The following is a 19,797-nucleotide window of genomic DNA, read 5'->3' on the forward strand; positions in this document are numbered from 1 at the left end:
CTTCAAACATTATCTGCATTTACCTGTAATGGCAGTTGAGGGACATAAATTCTCCCTGCAGCATTGCTTAAAATATTTGACAGAGACAACACTTGCCTTTTCCACATGATGTAAAATCTGTCACTGCTATTATTTACTCCAATTTGCAAGATTACCCACCCACCTTTCCTTTTGTTGTTGTGGGGGGGTGGGGTGGGGTGTGGTGTTGGCGCAGCAAGTATTTAATATTTATGAGCCAGATATGTTGATCGTGGGAAAGGGCAAAGTATTTATAAGCAGTATTCGACTTCTCTTCTGTGAATTTAATGCGTTTGTTACATAAAAATAATTTATTGAGCCATTCTGGTCATGGGAAGTAGGCCAAGTCCATCACACAAGATGTTCGTGAAGGCTTTCAAAACAGCTTGAAATGGCCAGCTGTTCCTCTGTAGGAGCTTCAATTAATATCGGTGGTGTATACTTAATTCTCCGAGAAAGTGCTGGTGGTATTTCCTACATAGAATCATAATTATTTTAGATAAAAAAAAAATTAAAACGATATTGTATCAAGCCAGGCTGCATCGCTTAGGTCCACCGGCATCAATTACTAATCTAGTTCAATGATAAACTAAGGCTGAATCGGGCTTCGAAGTTATGGATTTCCAGGCCGATTAACCGGGGGACCATCGAGTTTGATAAATATACTTGGGAGTGTGGAAATATAAAGTATTTATACAAGTTGACTTTGCAACACGTCTGCAATATCTAGCCAGTAAAATAGTGGAGGACCTTGGAAATGCAAGCTATGGCTGCCCAATTGTAATATTTATTTGCTTCCCGACAATAATTGGCTCTTGCTCGTTGCTCGTGACTCAATTCGAGGGTCTTTCGTGGTTGGTGTAGCGTGTAAATTGATCCCAGGTTGTGAGAACTCGTAGATGTTTCTCCCTGAAAAACCTCATTTTTATCCCTTGACCTGTTACTTGGTTCGAAGCCTCCATCTCGATTTCTTATCCAATAAATTTATTTTTATCAATTTCATTACTAAAGCATGAGAATTTTTTCAATTGGATCTTTGCATCTAGAAATCACCACAGTTTCCTAATCGAAGATGTCATGATTGAGTCCTTACAACCCCAACAAAAAAAATATAAGATCTAGAATGAAATTTGGCAGGTAGATTGGAGACTAATTTGAGGTTTTCCCGAGAGCTAAAAGGTAATTCTTGAGCAAGTTGTTAAACCGGCCTGATTTAAGATCTAAATTTTATGAATGATTTTTAATAAAATCAATTCTCATTAAATAAGATTAAATATCTACCATCATTTCTTCTTGACCTAAAATCAAGGTGGGAATGCCATGGCCATTATCACTCTCAGATTTGATATAACGTACCTGGATATTTATGCAAGATTTTTCAATCTTGCCAAGATGATTCGTCTCTTGCATCCACCAATTGTAGTAAACATTTCTCTGCTGCGTCTGACCCGTTTTGGGAAAACGACATGTCAACTTACAAACCCACTGTACATAGAATATAATCATAGCTTAATTAGACTGGAGTTGTTAGAATTCGTGGCTCATAATAATCTTGCAAACATTTCACTTCTCAAGTAAGCTAAAGCACCTCTGGTTAAAAATCTTCCTGCACCCGTGCGCAGAATTGGAATCCCCTCTTCTGTCCTTGTCAGGATTTAACCTCTTCTGTTTCGTTTTTTTATATCTGGTAAGTGCATGCATTGACTTTTTTTTTTTGTTTTTTTTTTTTTTGCTATCCATCTAAAATAGTGTTTTTCTGATTCTTATGTGAGATTTCTGTTTTTATTTAAATCATACAGGATTTTTACAGTTACACAGAGAGAAAATTTACTTACAATTGTAAATAGTGGTTATGAGTCAAGCAGTGTTATTGTTGTAAGCAAAAGTGTTAAATATCAAAGGTGTATTAGTAAAATTCAATGAATATTTGATTATTATGATTGTCATTTAAGATTATCAGAGGATGATATAAATTATATATTAGAACTTCATCTAACAATTTAAACTATTGAATTGAAATAGTTTTTTTAACAAAAACAACGTTTGTTTTTGTTTTTCAATAATTTTGATGTGTTTACATTCAAAATAAAAAAAATAATTATTGTAATTTATTTTCAAGTTAAAAAAACAATTTTAAACTAAAAAAATTAATTACAAATAATAATTTATCAAAAAAAATATAGTCAAAATTAAAAGCGGTCATATTCTCATTAAATTCTAGCAAAATCAGTTGCAACGAAATTATTATACTTTGATCAATCGGCACCCACAAAATAGTGTGATGTTGCATTAAGACAATGACATTCTAATTATTATTATTTTTGGTCGTGGAAAGAAATAGGAGTTTAATCATTACCATGGCCATTCATGTCTTTTCTGGATAAAATTCCACAAGGAAGAAATGGTCACGAATGATAAAGATCAACTCATCTCTCTCCTTTTCTTTTTCTTTTTCTGCAGAGATTTTCTTATCTTCTGATACCTTATTTTCTCACATCTGAGCACGCAGTTAAATCAAGATTCATTGAATTTTAGATGAACAAATATGACTGTAATTACTAACTATAAAAAAAAAATTACAGTAATTATTAAACTCACTCTCTCCATGCCTTAAAGAGAAGTACAGTAATTATTTAATATAGGCTGGTTGATAATTAATTTTTATAATATAATAAAAATAGCTTTAAAAAATCAGTAATGATGAAATTAGGATTTCTTTTGGATGACATGCGATCTCAATCCCATTTAACTCGCCATCCCACAATCATTTCACTATCTTTTATCTATAACTGGCAAGACTCACTGTTTACTTTTCTTTAATCATGATTTATTATTTTATTTCAAATATCATAGGAACTGTGCATTAAAAAAAATCAAAATGACATTGCAGTAACTGATGTGCTCATAATTTTTTTATATATATAATTGGAGATGTTCAGATTAATTTACATGTATTATAATTAATTTTTAAATTTATTAAACACTTTATAAATCTAATAAATAAATAAAATATCATAAAAATAACAAACATGTATAAAAAAAATAGAACCCAGAGTTCCTTTCTCTGCTAGAACACGACCACAAATTTTGAGATGAAGGGAGGAGGAGCGGGATAAAAGATGCGGCAGAAATTCGTGCCTGAGCTGGACCACGTACACGGCACTGTCAAAAAAAGATTAGAGACATGTCATCCTCGTATATTTTTTTTCTTGGTAAACTATATTCTGATCCCTACACACCCCTTGGTGTTCCATTTCGGTTCTCATAATCTAAGATGTTTCAATATTAACATTGCGGCAGCGATTGTTTTAAAATTATTTTTATTAAAAAATACATCAAGGTATCTTTTTTATTTTTAAAATATTTTTAATATTAACACATTAAAATGATTCAAAAACATCAAAACAACTAATTCTAAGCAAAACAAATCAATTTTTTGACAACTAGTGTTTTTATCACAATATCAAGCACGCTCTCAATATAGCTTTTAGCGACACAATAATATCGAATTGACCTCCCTTGATCCTTTTTGTTAGGTAAATTTTAAATATTTTGTGGAATAAAATCACCAGGGATGAAAAAGGTAAGAAAAATAATGAACATTAATTCATAGTTATTAAACCCTCTTCAGTGATGTGAGTTGAATTATTTTGATGTTAATCAGTTAAATTTGGGTGATCTAATGTGTCAACTAAAGACTAAATTAACTCGGTCAAACTCGAGCAAACCATAACCAAGTAAATTCCAAGATTTTTTTTTCTTTTGTTAATTAAGTATCATTCTAAAAGACGTAGGTTTTTCATCGTGCAAGACTATTATTCATTCTCTCATATATTATTGTATACGGGTAGTGCAAAATTTTATATTTTTTCAATTTGATCATCAAACTTCTTTTTTTGTCAACTTGATTCTAATTGAAGACCAATTGATTTTGATTTATTATGAAAAGATAGGATTGAAAGAAAAGGAACCGAAGTGAAAAGGGTGTCAGACATGGGTGTGATGCCATAAGTTTTACAAAAGATATATACACTTTATTACCTCAATATTTTTCTAATTCAATTTTGGAAGAAAAGTTGTTCTTTTTTGTATTCCTTGTCTGAGAGATGAGAGAGAAAGGTTGTTGAATTTTGGTAATAAAGAGAGAAAAAATATTGTTGAAACCGATTTAAGTCACAAAAATGGATGATATTTATGTCAAATGGTTCAATTTGAAAAGGAGAGTTCATGTTAAGTGTTTTTTTACCTTTAAAATTCATAAAAAAACAAATTCGAACTCGGATTGATTTCAATTTTTTTTTGTTTTTGGAGTTTGGGTTTTTTGAGGTCATAGATAAGTTTATCACAGTTTCTATAATGTTTTGGGTCAAAATGGGTTAAAAATAAGTTTTTAGATAAAAAACTCAAGCCTTGGTTTTTCGGCGACTATAGTGGCTAGAATTTGGGTAAATCAGATGACGCATTGTCAATTTTTTAAAAAACAAAAATTCAGGGTGGACCTAGTTACAAACAAAAAAAATTAAGGACTCAATCGCATGGACCTTCTAGAGTAGGCCATGCATGGGCCCATGCAAAATGGGCCAGATGGGTTGGCTTTGCTTTTTTTTTAAAAAAAAAAACATTAATGATTATTTTAATAGTTTTATCTTTATTTTTTTTTAATTTATATTTAAATTCGTACTTGTTTTTTTTTTAGAGTCTTTTTTAAAAGACGATTTTGTTTTTAGTTATACATTTAAGTTTGAAGAGTTTTTCTTATTCATCTATATATTTTTAAAATTTTTTGCTTGGAAGAACTTTATTTTTTAAAATAAAAAAATCATTTTCATATAATATTTCTAATATGTGCAATATTGCATAATATTTTTTTTTCATTTCATTTTATTTGATTAATTTTATTTGTGTCTTTATTTCTATTATCGCTTGCTTAAATAAAAACATTTAGTAGGCACAACTAAGTAAATGTCTCATCTTTCAAGATTAAATATCTTAATTTACATCTATTTTTTTATTTTTCAAGTTTTATATTTAGATATCGTTAATGATTTTTTATTTATTTATTCACATATATAATTCTTGATTTATTTTATTACATGTGTGTATAAATTTTTAATCTAAACTTGAATTTTTTAAACTATAAAAATATATTAAAAAAATTTATATATATAATTTTCTAATAAAAAATAAAAATATCTAACACGTGGATCACCATCACTTAAATAGTTTGTCTGAAACAGCTTTGTAATGGAATTGACTTGAGAATCACAACCCTCAACCGGGTCATGACTTAGGGAAGGTCGTGTAACTATTTTCTACCGACTTCATTATACATCAGCGAGGGGTTGCATTGGAACTTTCGGTATCAATACAAGAAAAGATTTAATAGGGATCAAAATGAGGAATTACTAAATATGAAGGGATTAAAATAATCTATTCATTTTCTTTTCCTCCTCGTCTAAATAACCAGCTCCTCTATCTCCTTCAAGTCTTCAACAGAGCTTCCCTTGTAATTCAGCACCTAAGCTAATGGTACTAGTGTCATTATAGTATTAGAGGCGTACACAGTAGAGAGGGAGAGGGAAATTGACTGTTGGCTTTTACAGTTTTACCTTGCCATCCTGTGTTGGTGCTATATTATTTTCTTATAATTTTTAGCCCTCTTGTTGTTTTGTGTCAGACAGCAAAGAGTGTTTCAGAATCAGATAGGCCCTCTCTTTTTCTTGTTTAGGGAGTAATATTATTACTTTCAATTCAAAGAGGTTTTCATTCCAATGATGCTTCAGAAAGGTGGTCTTCTTGGGCTCTAATGGCTACCTTTTATGATAGCAAATCTGTGAGTTCTTCTTGTATTTTTCTTACTCTGCCTCTCTTCTTTTCTATCTTCTTTGTTTTAAGTGCTTCTCATTTAAGGGTTCGCTTGATTCCTGGGAAACTTTGAGAGAAATCTGAAAAAAGAAGCGATCTTCTTGCTTCATTGTAGATGTTGTTGGATCCCAAAGTTCTTTCTTTCAATGAATACTTGGAATTCTTTACTTAAAAATTAAGCCAAACTGTATAATTCTAGCTCTTGTAATGTTGTTTTTGGATGCTCTCTAAGATCACTGGTTTTTGTTTGATCTATTACATTTGCTTTGCTTTTACTATTTATGATTTCAACTAGATCTGAAACAACTATACTTCAACTTAAAATCTAAAGCCATGCTGCAAATCCAGATTCTCTTGTCAATGAATTTGGTAATATTTAGTCCCTTTTCTCGTGGAGAATTCATGTCTTGAATTTTGCAGTTAAAAGTCACTGGATTTTATGCAACTTTGAGTTTTGCATATTTGGTTTAAATGCATTGGTATGCCAGCCATAACTAGTTGGACCAAGATTCGCATAAAGGTTTGATCATATCTCATGATGAATGTGATTGTGCAAAATAGTATACCACTATTTTTGCTAATTATTTAGGATGACAGCCAGCTGGTGTTGCAGATGGTTGCTATAATGTTGACTAGTCTGCAGATTCTGCAATATGTTATTATATTATGTTTGAAAAGATCACCTAAAATATACTAATGTTGCTATTGACCGTTTGTGATTTTTAAATAATGGCATAACAGGGGAGTTGAAAGTTAGAAAGGAAAACCATGTACTGTAGAGCCAAAAAACTCATTGCATTTAAGATTCAGTTTGATCAACTAGAAATCAAGACCTAAAAAATAGACTTCTGTAGCGAAATGGACATGATCCACAAGATGCAGGGCTCTTTTGTCTCATGAGGCGCTGGAAAGGATATGATGTGATTTTAAGTTGGATCTTGATGTGATTTTAAGTTGGATCTTGATGTGATCTCGTAGAAAAAGCTGTCGTGTTAATTGTTACAGAAGTTGCTTTTCTTTTTAGACTAAGAAAAGTCTGTTGATTTTTTTTTCTTGTCTCTGCAGTTTGGGGGCCAGCATTAGTTGAAATTTGGTCTTTACTTTAAGGAAATATGAAACTTGGATCAAAGAAAGTATGGAAATCCATCATACCCCTTTGCTCGAAAGGCAAATCAGCCACCCGCTTTTGTTTGTTTCCCAAACCAAGATCGGCTAGCTATGGTCCAGGCGATACACCTGTTTATCTCAATGTGTATGACTTGACGCCAATGAATGGCTACGCCTATTGGGCAGGCCTCGGCATCTTTCACTCTGGTGTGGAAGGTACGGCTCTCACTCATGGTTTCCAATCATGCACCTCACGTGTAGTGATTTTACTTTCCAGTCTGGAGATCAATTCATAAAAAACATGCTGCCCTTTGCCTATAATGAGAAAAACTGAGTTCCCAGATATGTTAATCTAGTTTCTCATTCATGCTATCCATCTAAGCAACCTCCAGCCAAACCAGTGCAATCCTTGTGCATTGAATAAAATTACTGTATTGGCAAGCAGTGGATTAAAAGCCCTATCCTGCTGTATTTTCTTCTTTTATATTACTCCAGTTTCAAGTTGGTTTAGGTTTCAAATTTTCTCATTGCCCGCCTTCCACTGTTGTGCAGTTCATGGAGTAGAATATGCATTTGGAGCCCATGACTACCCAACAAGTGGTGTTTTTGAGGTCGAGCCTCGGCAGTGCCCAGGCTTCAAGTTCAGGAGGTCCATATTCATTGGGACCACATGCCTGGACTCCATTCAGGTTAGAGAATTCATGGAGCAGCATGCTGCGAGCTATCATGGTGATACATATCACTTGATTGTTAAGAATTGCAACCATTTCTGCAAGGATATTTGTTACAAGCTGACTGGGAAACCAATTCCAAAGTGGGTAAATCGACTGGCAAAAATAGGTATGTTTTCTCATATAACCATCTACCAAGTACAAGATTGAGAAATTACTGCATGAAATCATCATCAGTATCATCTAAATTTATGTAACTGAGACTTTCAATTCTAAAGTAATTTTTCTTTTAAATATCAGCTCGTTACCTTGCTGGAATGTAGACAGGTTCTGTTTACAAGTTGGGGAAAAAGAGAGGAAATCTCAATAATTTACCTTGATCTTTTAGTTTCTACCATGGTAGCCTAAGATGCATGCACTTTGTCGATGTCAAACTTTACGTCCCTTGCAACCTCTGTCAGGGACTCACCTTACTGTAAATGTCACAAGAAGATGATGCGTAGACTTTCCAGCCCCCGGGCAGAACAATTTCTATGGCATCAATTCTTTTGGGGTCGAGGATCAATGGTTTTGGGTGTTTCTGGCATAACCCTTCACCCTGGAACTGCTTTTCCGGCAAGACTTCTACATTATGCAAGTGGTAATTGCAGGAAAAGTCTATTTCCGCACTGGAAGGCCCCTTATTAAAACAAAGAGGCATTTTGCTTGAAAACAGGGCTTTCCAAAAAAATGATGGTTAATCATGTCAAGAAAGTTTATCTTTATGTTGCATGACTTCAACTTACTAGTGTCCGCAGTGTTTATGTTGATCAAAAGAAAATTGTGTCTTTAATTCTTAAATTGCATGATTTCAAAGAGTTTATGATGATTGTCTTTAATTCCTAAGTACTTGAACTCTATGATAGGTTCAATATGCAACTGCGTGCTTCCTCAATCCCTTAAAATTTCTGCTGTGCGACATGACCCCTGCGGCCAACCTTATGACAGTGAGAAGAGAAGGTTAAGAAGTGCTTTTAGTTGCCTGTCTTCAATCTCAATGCGACAAAAGCAGCTGTCAACTTCTTCATTACTGCTACAATCACCTTTGAAAGGCTGCCTGCCATGGGAATTGAGAAGGTCCATGAACGGTTCTTTGAAAGAAAGATGAAAGCTACTCGAGGGTCGCTTTAGCGTTCATTGAGGATTTGATATCTCTGCCTAGTGATTAGCGACCATACCCTATAAGGTTAATGGGCGGGTTTGTTGAGATGAATGGTTTTTGTGTGGTGTAGTGGTTTTAGCATCAGTCTGCTGTTGCAAACCATTAAAATGCTAATTAAATTCTCCCTCGTCTGAGAAAAAAGCTAGATAACCATTGGAGCACCCTTGTTAGCAGTGAGCTGTGGTTGATCTATTTTTTATGTCAGTGGCCATTTTTTGGCAGACGAATTCATTGGTTGCCTGTTCTTTCAGTTTGTATATAATAGTGTGAGTTTGAGAATTTTTCTGGCAGAGAAATAGCTTTAAAAGGGAAAGGAAGTTTGCTCGTCCCTCACCAGAAATCTGAAGTCATCGAATACAAATCAAGTACGCAATTTGATCTGTGAAATCAAATCAATCTTTGACGAAGTGGTGGTAGTGATGAGCCCGAGCCACCTCTTCGTGGAACAAATTAATCTCCCAGATTGCCCCTAAACGAAAAAAATGTGGGATCAAAAGCAAATGGCTTTCTTTGTAAACGCCAGTCCAGCTCCACGGCAATTCCAGAAAATTCAGGTGAATACAATTGAAGACATAAGAGATACTATTCTGCTCATGATTCCTATATAATTTTAATCTTTTCTGTTCTGTTAATCTTAGAACCATAGAGTAAAATATACAGATGGCGAATCCGAATTAGCATTGTCAAAACAAACCTGCAGGAACAGGAAACAGATGATTCAGTTTAACAAATGCAACGTTATATCGAAAAGGGTTTCAAGGCATTCAGTAAACTCAATGAGAAATGCATACATAACACGATACAGAATCCCAGAAATTTCTTAAACTAGGTTCTTTGGCAAACATACACCCCACCAACACATTTAACACCGTGCTCAATTGCCACAATTCCCGCGCAAGAGTTTACAAATCAATACCAGCATCTTTTTCTTATCCTAAATGGTGGAGTGTTGCCATCGTGTTTTGACTGTTATTTATGAGCAAATACCCAACATAAAGTTAAAAGCTCAACTCAGAATAGATTTATCAGTTGGAAGCGAGGCCATGAAATTATCAATCGTCTTTCTGATGCAAAACACTAGGCAGGCTAATATTACCATTCAGAGCAGTATGATATATTCGCTTCTCGGCAAGTCCAATATCTGACATTGTTAAATTACCCTGCAGCCATAACAAACAAATGTTGATATATGCGGCAATTTGGGATAGAATGCTAAAAATTCAAATGAAATTGTAGTGATGACTTCAGACTGCATAATTTTAGGTCACGGTAACACTTGAAACTTTAGAAATGGATGAGTGGGCTACCAAGAATTTATTAAATTGTCTCAAACAGTTCAATATCCAACATCAAGGGAAGTGCATACCTCACGGGCCATCAACCGTCGGACATTACTAGCATATAGCTTTGGATCGTCCTTTTCTTCCTGTGATGGGTAGTAAACAGGAAGCCATACTGCTTCCATATGATTTATGAATTGACAGAAAAGATAGAACACATGGAGCGCCTGCAAAATGAAATATATTATGAGGCTGAGAGCAGAACAAAGAATTTAAATGCAGATTAGTAAATCTGATTTTTCAAGCAGGGCATCCTTTCTGTGGCACATACAAAACATAGATTAAAAAACAGCGGAAAGATTCCCCAAGAAACTTCGAATCCAACTCCGCATACACGTTTGGTACATGACACCATTGTGGCTAGAAACCTGGCTGGCTAGTTTCTTCCCTGTACATGTGATTTATCATGAACGAAATGAATAGCTGGCTATAAAAATCTGATCTGTCTGATATTAAACCTAGACCCTTGCATTTACTAACATTTCTCTAAAAGCAAGCACATTTTATTTTTCACGGTATTGTTTACATCTTGAACTACATATTTAAATTCCCTCAGCTTAAATTAACTTATTTGAGTTCTTATATCACTTCTCAAGCTGATGCATTCATAACTGGCAATAATTTCAGGTCCTTGATCCCAATCAAGTCCATTTTCACAAATTATTCATCACTCATCTTCCTTGATGGTTGGCCGACCAGGCACTGAAGTAGATGTTTCAACTTTTACCAAAACTATAGAATCAACTACCAAACAAAAAGTTCTCATCAAAATTGCATAAGAAAAACTCACCCCAGATATTGAATCCCAGGCAGGACTGAATCGTTGGTACGGATACCTCAGGATCACTGGACGCACAGGAGCTGTTGCTAAGAATGCACCTGTCTTAAACGGTAGAAGGAAGTCTCCATTTGTTGTTGTGCCTTCTGTATTAACATAAAAGATGATTGACTACCTTTTAGGAAGCTGTGCAAATTACAGGCAGGCTATATCAACATACTTGGGGCATATAGTTTTGTGGTCACCCATGCAGAGAACAAGCATACAGCACCACGTGTAGTTCTATTCTTAAACCATTAATTCATTACTGACTGTATGTGTTCCTCACAATTGAATTCAACTCGTATATACAAACAACCCAATCTCTTATCGATTGGAGAGGGAAAATAAAATAAAAAATATTCAATCCATTTTCAAGTAAAATAAAATTATAAACACATCAAGCAATTCATGAATCAAGCAATATTCTAGCTAGGAATTTAACAGATCCACAAATACCAACCAGGAAAAAGCATCATCATAGGAGCAGAGCTATTTTCATGAGATTCTTTAACTCTTTCAGTCACAATGCCTGCAAGGAGCGAAGGGAAATGAAATTTCACAAGCAATCACATTCTCGTTGTAAAAAGATATTAACAGTAGTTTTAGACATGCTCATATTCCATATAAGTAATGTAGAGAACCATTATCATTCTAAACTGCATGGCTTAATTCAATTCACTTTTTCAGGCAAAAAATATTTTAGGCATGCTCATATTCCATATTCTGTAATGCAGAAAACCAGAACTGTTGCTTTTTTCCCTAACCCAACCCAGTGAGGAGTTTCTCCGGTCAAAACACCCATGAGCTTTCTTTTCTAGGGATGATCTTAAGTTCTCTATTGCAAGTTGCAACTATCAAATACTCAAGCAAGGTCAGAGTAGTGGCTGATAAATATGCCACTCAGCTTGAAAATTACTGAAATCTGTGAACATGAAATCTATGGCATGCACTAATCATGCTTAGTCCAACACTACTAAACTAAAAAGATATACAATGGGAGAGTAGCTAGCCTGTTAATCTTCACCATGCATCAAATAATAGTGGAGTGTATAGACACTAACAATCACTGTACCTGAAACACCCTTGAAGTCAGATGACTTTGACTCCCGTTGAACATATACACAACCAAGGCACTTACTGTCAAAAACAAGCATAAAAAAACATCAGAACTTCCCCCCATTCAAACCATATGAGATAATATATGAAGAGACAATTATCATGTCATTTAGCAATACCAAATGAAGCCCACAATAATAAAAATAAATTTCCAGATAAATATGGTTCATAGTGAACTAACCTGATGAGACCAACCAGAGGAAGTTTAGCCACTGATCTCTTTAGCGATAAAATCCAGGGTCAAAATCATCACAATTAAACCAGAATCAGGTCAATAACACCACAAGAAATACTGTCAGCATAGGTAAATTCTAAGAGACTAAATCGTATACAAGAAACAGAGCACGAACAAACCTTGGCAACAAAGCTTGGAAAAGAAGCAGACATGTGGTACAAGATATCTAAATATGAAACATGATTCGATATTATTGCCCCCAGTCTTTCCGGTTCTTCAGATTGATCTTTTCCCTCATTCTGCCCAAAAAATCAAATAATGGAGAGGAAATGATAACAAGAGTTAGTTCACTTGGATCAGAACCTAAACATGATTAAGAAAAAAAAAACTACCATCATAATCATACCATTAGACATTAATTACTTAATATAATAGTCCCAGTCATTAATCTTAATGTAAAATCCAAATAGAAACATAAGCTAAACAAAGTAAAAAAGCATCAACATCAAAGCATAAATAATTTCACCACTAAAATCATTATCATCGAATTAATTACACTTAGCTCCAAATAAAATTACAAAAAGCAGCTGTAATAAAAAAAATACCTGGGAAGAAGATTTATTTTGATCAGGCAGTTCAATATCTCTATAGCTTACACTAATCCAATAAAACCCTAACACGAAAAGGAGCATTCTAGACAAAAACCTCCCACACCAAACAATAACCGCCCTTCTCCACCCTCCCATATGCGCAAAATCCTCCTGCTCCTCCTCCTCATCCCGATTCGGCGCCGAAAACAGCGTACACACCCTGCAAATTATATAATACACCACCAATATAAGCAATGCGAGCACAAATCGTATCGGCACCAGCGTAACCACCGCGATTCCTAACAGAACTTTCTCGACCAATGGTAACTCCCCACGTCCCATCGGACCGTACACGTCATTGCGGACATACGCAGCGAATTTTTTCTCCAGCTCCTCGATGCTCTCACCTGTTGTTGAGCTGATTCTGTTCGAGTCCGATTTAAGCAGCGGACGGTCGTCTTTCGAGTTCGAGCCATCGTCTCGGGATGCCGGGTCGGGTTGCTCGGGTTTGGGCGGGTCCGGATTCATGGATTTGAGCTCGGTATCCATGATGGCAAGAGATTATAATGACAATAATAATTAGAGTAATCAAGGATTAAAAATCATTTAATAATTGGATAGATAGAGTTTGGAAAGGATAAGCAGATCAGATTAGAGAAGGAGAGGGGAGGGGAGTTGACATGCTATGATGTGGTGTGGTATTAGTGTTATTTTTACTCTCGCCAGGGAAGGGAGGAAGGAAGGTCGCTGTTACGGCTTGGCGTCAAATGATTTTTCGGCTCATGATATGTATCTAGCCTGTCAAATTTGATAAGTTTGTGATTATAGTCGTTGGATTAAATTAAGTGGACGGTTGTGATCATAAGCCAGCAAACTTACGGTTGTGGATGTGGGCCTTCAAACCAACTTAAATACTGCCTTCTGACTTCTGTAGCGTAGGACAAGATTTGATTCGTACATGTTTTTTTTTTTTCCCAATTTTTATTCTTTTATCATCAACGAAGGATTGTAATCATTGCCAGAAAGGATACTTATAAATCACGATGAGGTCAGCAGCTGAATTCTATTTGCCTATTTGATGGTGGCGTGCAAGTTATTTTTTTTTAAAAAAAATATATATATATATATATATATATATATTAAAAAAATTATTTGTTTTCTTTTTATTTTTATATTAGTATATTAAAATTATTAAAAACACTAAAAAAAATATTAATTTAAATACACTACTACATGCAAAAACAAATAATTATTTAAAGTTATTCGGCACTTGTTCTCTTAAATAGGATCTTGAATTCAAATAAATACTATATTATTACTAGGAAGAGTTTTATTTTTTAATAGGTCATTCTAACTTAATCAGATTAATTGGAATTCAAAAAAAATTTAAATATCAGGATTCAGATAAAAAAAAATACAAAAATAAATAATTTTTAAATTTAGTGGTTTGAAACTTGACATAGTTTGGGTTTTATTTTGAATCATATTTATTTTACTAAAAAAATATTATTTTATTAGAAAAATCTCAAAACAAAATTATTTTAATAAAAAAAAAATAGAATTTGATTCTGAATTGTGAATTGATCCAACCATTCTCCGATACAAGTATTGAACGGAATCTTGTAACTAGAGATGTAAAATAGAAGATGAACAAACGTCGGCACGAGAATAAAATATGTTATTGCTAGGAATGACATCACATAAGATAGGAATATACCGAAGGGAATAAACACGTTATTATTGGTGTGATTTTCATTTTTTGGCTCGGCAAGTTTACATGAAGATCTGCCGAGTTTAACCGGATTGTGTTTGTTTTTTTAATCGAGTTGGGCAAACCTAGAAGACTCGGTAGATTAACTTAAAGATTCAATTTATAATAATTTATTAAAAATTTTATCTAAAACAATATCATTTAATTAAAAACAAACTAACTTAAATGATATTTTTTTAAATAAACACAAATTAATTGATTGTTCCATGAATCTTAGACTGGGTTTGGTATGTATACTCTATGCTTCAGCATTTTATTAAAACCTCATTTTGTTGTGAGATTGGGTTGGTTAGGTAGACAGTATTTCAAACAAAAATATTTTTAATTTTCTTGGTAAGGTTAGTTTAAATTATCTAGAAAAAAAAGAAGATTGAACTAGCCTATTCATTAAAAAAAAAAAATCATGAGAAGTGTAACTCAACTGATCATGTCCTGGGTTTACTCTCTAGAAATCACCAGTTCGATTCTCACAAGTTTTAGAGCCACTAGAAAGTTACATGTTATTAATTTCAGGATTCGTGGGATTAGTCGAGGTACGTACAACCTGATCCGGACACTTACATTAATCTAAAAAAATTAATAAAATAATTTTCGAAAGGAAAAGTCATTATCAAGATGTTGACTGATAAGTGAGTGCAATGTGTTCATGTAATTGGAAAGCTAAAATTAACAGCAAATTAGAAAGGATGATGGACGGTAGTGCCACATTCAAGTAGTTTTATTTACTTATGTAGCATGTTCATTGAAAAATAATACTGTTGTAAGGTATAGTTTAACTAGTAAGGTCTTAAATTTGTTTTTTAGATGTCACTAGTTTAAGTCCTATGAATCTCAGAATTACTGAAGATTTATATTTTAAAACTTGTAAGATTAATCGAGATGCGCGTTTAATTAGAATAGTGAAGTTAATCTTTTAAAAAATAAAAATAAAATAATTTCCAACAGGAAAGTCATTATCAAGATGTTGACTGATGATTGAGTCCCATGTGTTCGTATAATTGGAAAGCTAAAATTAACAGCAGATTAGAAAGGGTGGTGGACGGTAGTGCCAAATTCAAGTAGTTTTATTTAGTTATGTTAATTGTCGTGATATCTAAATAGATTCTTTGAACATAAACAAAAAAAATATATATATAAAAACAATAATATATTAAATTTAACCCGATCAACTTTAATTAATATATCAATTTTTGATCTAGGTCTTGAAATCTAATGTAAAGACAAAATATTTTTTTTTAACTTAGTTATATGATACTTAAACATAAAAAAATTAATTTATTAAGGTTGAGTTAAATATTAAAAGGTAAAATTAAATAAAAACTTAACATTAAAGGTTAAAATAAAAAAAAACATGTGAGGCCAAGTGTGCATATTAAAACAAAACAAAATTAATCATTCATCAAATATCATAACATGCTATACAAGTATCCATTGGGAAAATTTTTGTTTTTTGAATTAATATAAACATAAGAGTTATTTATAATTTAAATTTTATAATTCAATGAAACTATTTAATTAGTCAGTGTAGTGTGAAAATTAAAATTAAATAAAGTCTTAACCAATATTTTTCTCATGAATCTTAAGTGGTAAATATACTGATTAATATATTTTAACATTATTTAAAAAAAATAATCATATTTTAACAACTTGAACATATATTTAATTATTAGTTTAGTTGTGTGTGTATTAAGCTGTGTATTTTGTTATAGCTGTTTTTAAAAAGGAAAAAAGAAAGAATAAATCTTGTTTAGAAATTTAAATATCTAACGAGATAGAATTTTTAAAAACAATTTTTCCTTATCCCAAGACCAAACTGACTAACCTGCGAAAGAAAGCCCATGTACCTTAAGCTGATTCAGGGATGCACCAACCCATCCGATGCCCGGCTAGGACTAGCCCAGCCTCGATGGAATCCACCTACTGATGCTCCGACGTATGATTTTCCAACAGTGTGTATTTGATTTTATAGTATAAAATGTCGTCTAAAAATATTTTTTATTTAAAAATATATTAAAATTGTATATATATTTTTAACCATATATCAAAATTATAAAATATAATAGTTTTAAAAAATAACCAAAATTTAAAACTAGTGCACTCCCAGATGCCACGTAACAGACCTTGCTTGCTCAAGGGTGATGGTCACGCTGAGCACTGTTACATTGCAGAAGGGGATTGAAGTGACATGATTTCACGATATTGTTTGAAAATGTGGTTAAAATCATTGATTTTTTTTTTAATTTAATGTGTTAATATTAAAAATATTTTTTAAAAAATAAAAAAATATTATTTTAATACTTTTCAAATAAAAAAAAATAATGACTATCAAATTTACCAGAGAAAAACACAGGAAAGGTGTTCAACGCTAGGGCTTAGAGCAATTTTCCATCTTCTAATATGCTCTTTTATATTTTTAGGCATTAGCAACATTGATTTGTTTAGGATGTCATGCTTATTCTGACATGTGAGTTCACCGTCACCTGCCATACGCTAATGAAAAATTGCTAAAAAAATTAGACGGAAAGACCAAATTAGGGATTTTTCATGAGTAAAGGGACCAAATAAATTAAGAAAATAATAGAATGGCTATATTAAAGCAATAATAAGAGAAGGAGGACTAAATTAATATTGTTTTTTAGTTTGCTGGTGAACGTGGCACGCAGAGCAAGAAGCAAGCAGGCGAGACAAAGGCAGGGCAGGTAAGCGAGCGAGGGACTCCATCTCCCCTCGCATCTCTCTCTCTCTCTCGCGAAAGACTTCTACCGACTAAGAAATTCCTGCTACACACTCTCACCAGCAATTTCCTCTCTGTTTTGCACCACCACCGTCACGATGGATCCCAAGCCTTCACCAACCCCACAAAACGCCAATGAAATCCCTAATAAACAGGGACAAAGGGACTTTTTGAATCATTTAGAAGTATACCTTGCAAAGCGAGATGGGGTTGACAAGCTCCTCAAGATCTCACGTTACGCAACCAAGATCATCTTAGCCTCATCCGTCCTCCCCGAAACCTTAATCGTAACGAAACGACTCAAGAGTTTCGAATCAAGTGTTGGACTCAGTCGCAAAGCATTCCGACTTGGGAAATTCGTTCAAGATGTCAACGCATTAAGAGGCTCTCATTTTGATTCAAAACAAGAAATCATCCTTTCCTTCATTGCCTATGGAGGTGAAGGTTTTTATTATTTTGTTGAGCAATTTGTTTGGTTGGCTAAATCGGGGTTGATCGATAGCAAACACTCCAAAAGTTTAGGAAAAATCAGTGCTTGGGCGGAGTTTGTTGGGTATATAGGGAGTATTTCTTTGAAATTTAGAGATTTAAAGAAATTGAGTGAAGATGAGGTGTGCCTGGAATCCAGCGTTGGAATTGCAGTCACGAGAGGAGTTGGGCATCAAGAGGAAGAGAGGAGATTGTGGAAGCTGAGAGAGAAGAAGCTGATGAAGAAATTATCAATTGTGCAGGATTTTGCTGATGGGCTAATGGCTCTGGCTGATATTCGTGACGGCAGAGGGCAATTTTCAGGCCCCCTTTTGGTATCTTGTGCAGGCCTTCTATCTGCTCTTATTAGTACTCATAAGAATTGGGTCTCTTGCTGAGATTGTCACTCATCGTGGAAGGTATGCTGTTAAGGAATTCTTTCTTCTTCTAAAGACGTGAAAGTAATTAATTGATTCCAAATTGCAATAAGAGATGTGCTAATTCTTCAACTGTTGGATTTGAATAATAAAGTGATAGCCTTTGGAAATCAGTATACCATTTTTTACATGAATATGGATTTGCAGCAGCAGAAGTAACTCATGGTTTTCAGAGTGAGTCCTGGATGCCTAAAGCATTACAGGAAACAAACTGTGGTTTGAAGGATATCTCTGCTCCTGCTGCTGGTTTGTTCTTGTCCTTGCTACCCTTCCAACCAAACGAGATAAGAGCATTTTGATTTTTCAAGATTTCTCTCTAGGAATGTTTGCTCCAAGTGAATTCTTGATGCGTAAATATCTTCGCTACGTGATTGTTAATAAGGTTCAAAATAGCAATGCTTAGACAGCACTCAAATACCTCTAATCCATTGAACTGTGATTCTTGCCAAAGTGATGAACAATTGTCAACTTTGAACTCGTGGGTTTTTGCACTCTCGTAGACATCTATAATGGATATGGGAACAATTGCAAATAGCTTCTGGAATTGTTTAAACTGAATGTCACAGCATCAAATTGCAGTTCATAATCCAAAAGTGGAGTAGAGTTCCAATTTTTTGTCTCCATGTCTGCAAAGTTAACAGTGAGAGAATTTTTTCTTGAATGCACCAATCAAAGATAACCTAATGGGAAAGCTAATGAAAATTTATCTCACCCTTGATTTTATATACCAGGCCAACATAAACAATTTTGTTCTGATTTATATTCTATTTTCTGTTCGTGAAGAGGGAGAGAAGAGAAGAAATCGTGGAGATAGAGAATCGATTTTTTTTATGCACACCAGATTGATATATCGTTTGGTATTTTCGTCTTTTCACTAGAATTTGCGTTCTTGATATGTAATTTCTAAAACTATGAGAGGAAAGTGAAATCGAGTGCATACTTTCGGAAGATCTTAGTAATTTTCTCTACTTTTTTTTTTATTTTGTTTTTATAAATAATAAATTATTTAATCAGAAATTTTCTAAAATAAATACAAGTAACAGAGAGTAGGTAAAGATATTTCATTGAGTGATTAATAAAATATTATTAGTTAAAGTTTGATCATTATAAATTTTTTATTTATTTTAATGGTACACCGAACACCCTATTACAATAAATACAAGTAAGCATGTGAGAATCCAATAGTACCATTAGCAAATAATTATTGAAAAAACTAAAGAGGTATCATTGAATCACTGTGAAACAAGATTCATACAACCATGGATTGATAGAGTGACATGGTGTTTTTATTCTCTACGATACAAGCCAGGGAGGCATAAATTAGAGGATAAAATCATATTTTCACATGGTTAACTTAGCATTATCAAGTTAATTATGGTTAAATTGGTTATTTTATTTTTTTTAGCACACTAAAAATACTAAATTAGCTTTGAAAAGCAAATTTATTTTGCCTAATATTCAGGTGTTGTGCTTGGTCTTTTTAG

General features: G+C 33.5%; 3 protein-coding genes across 4 annotated transcripts; 2 read left to right on the top strand and 1 right to left on the bottom strand.

The window, feature by feature from the left end:
• Window positions 1-5,486: 5,486 nt before the first annotated feature.
• LOC133682225 (deSI-like protein At4g17486) lies at window positions 5,487-9,141 on the top strand. Its single transcript, XM_062105511.1, has 4 exons — window positions 5,487-5,851; window positions 6,949-7,206; window positions 7,543-7,830; window positions 8,567-9,141. The coding sequence occupies exons 2-4, from the start codon at window positions 6,996-6,998 to the stop codon at window positions 8,806-8,808; spliced, it is 741 nt and encodes a 246-aa protein (XP_061961495.1). The 5' UTR covers window positions 5,487-5,851; window positions 6,949-6,995; the 3' UTR covers window positions 8,809-9,141.
• Window positions 9,142-9,347: 206 nt separating this feature from the next.
• LOC133682224 (lysophospholipid acyltransferase LPEAT1) lies at window positions 9,348-13,681 on the bottom strand. 2 transcript variants are annotated; one of them, XM_062105510.1, is made up of 9 exons: window positions 12,919-13,681; window positions 12,493-12,612; window positions 12,320-12,357; window positions 12,095-12,159; window positions 11,483-11,551; window positions 10,993-11,126; window positions 10,229-10,369; window positions 9,959-10,022; window positions 9,348-9,556 (listed from the first exon to the last, which is right to left on the bottom strand). In XM_062105510.1, exons 1-9 carry the CDS (start codon window positions 13,450-13,452, stop codon window positions 9,546-9,548), a joined length of 1,176 nt encoding a protein of 391 aa, XP_061961494.1. In that variant the 5' UTR covers window positions 13,453-13,681; the 3' UTR covers window positions 9,348-9,545. The 2 variants fall into 2 exon arrangements, with proteins under 2 accessions (XP_061961494.1, XP_061961493.1); XM_062105509.1 differs by lacking the exon at window positions 9,348-9,556 and having other exon boundaries at window positions 9,601-10,022.
• Window positions 13,682-17,348: 3,667 nt separating this feature from the next.
• LOC133681863 (peroxisomal membrane protein 11A-like) lies at window positions 17,349-18,847 on the top strand. The gene is made up of 2 exons (XM_062105034.1): window positions 17,349-18,295; window positions 18,461-18,847. The coding sequence occupies exon 1, from the start codon at window positions 17,507-17,509 to the stop codon at window positions 18,272-18,274; it is 768 nt and encodes a 255-aa protein (XP_061961018.1). The 5' UTR covers window positions 17,349-17,506; the 3' UTR covers window positions 18,275-18,295; window positions 18,461-18,847.
• Window positions 18,848-19,797: the final 950 nt, after the last annotated feature.

This window comes from Populus nigra, chromosome 2, assembly GCF_951802175.1.
Source record: "Populus nigra chromosome 2, ddPopNigr1.1, whole genome shotgun sequence".
In the NCBI taxonomy this organism is placed as follows: domain Eukaryota; kingdom Viridiplantae; phylum Streptophyta; class Magnoliopsida; order Malpighiales; family Salicaceae; genus Populus; species Populus nigra.

Bases quoted from the DNA above. Each gene is read 5' to 3' on its own strand.
- LOC133682225 (XM_062105511.1), top strand. From the start codon at position 6,996: ATGAAACTTGGATCAAAGAAAGTATGGAAATCCATCATACCCCTTTGC. The intron at 7,207-7,542 runs GTACGGCTCTCA...ACTGTTGTGCAG, and splicing joins CTTTCACTCTGGTGTGGAAG to TTCATGGAGTAGAATATGCA. The intron at 7,831-8,566 runs GTATGTTTTCTC...ACTCTATGATAG, and splicing joins AAATCGACTGGCAAAAATAG to GTTCAATATGCAACTGCGTG.
- LOC133682224 (XM_062105509.1), bottom strand. From the start codon at position 13,452: ATGGATACCGAGCTCAAATCCATGAATCCGGACCCGCCCAAACCCGAG. The intron at 12,613-12,918 runs GTATTTTTTTTA...TTTTTTGGGCAG, and splicing joins AAAATAAATCTTCTTCCCAG to AATGAGGGAAAAGATCAATC. The intron at 12,160-12,319 runs GTTAGTTCACTA...TGTTTTTGACAG, and splicing joins CCTCTGGTTGGTCTCATCAG to TAAGTGCCTTGGTTGTGTAT.
- LOC133681863 (XM_062105034.1), top strand. From the start codon at position 17,507: ATGGATCCCAAGCCTTCACCAACCCCACAAAACGCCAATGAAATCCCT.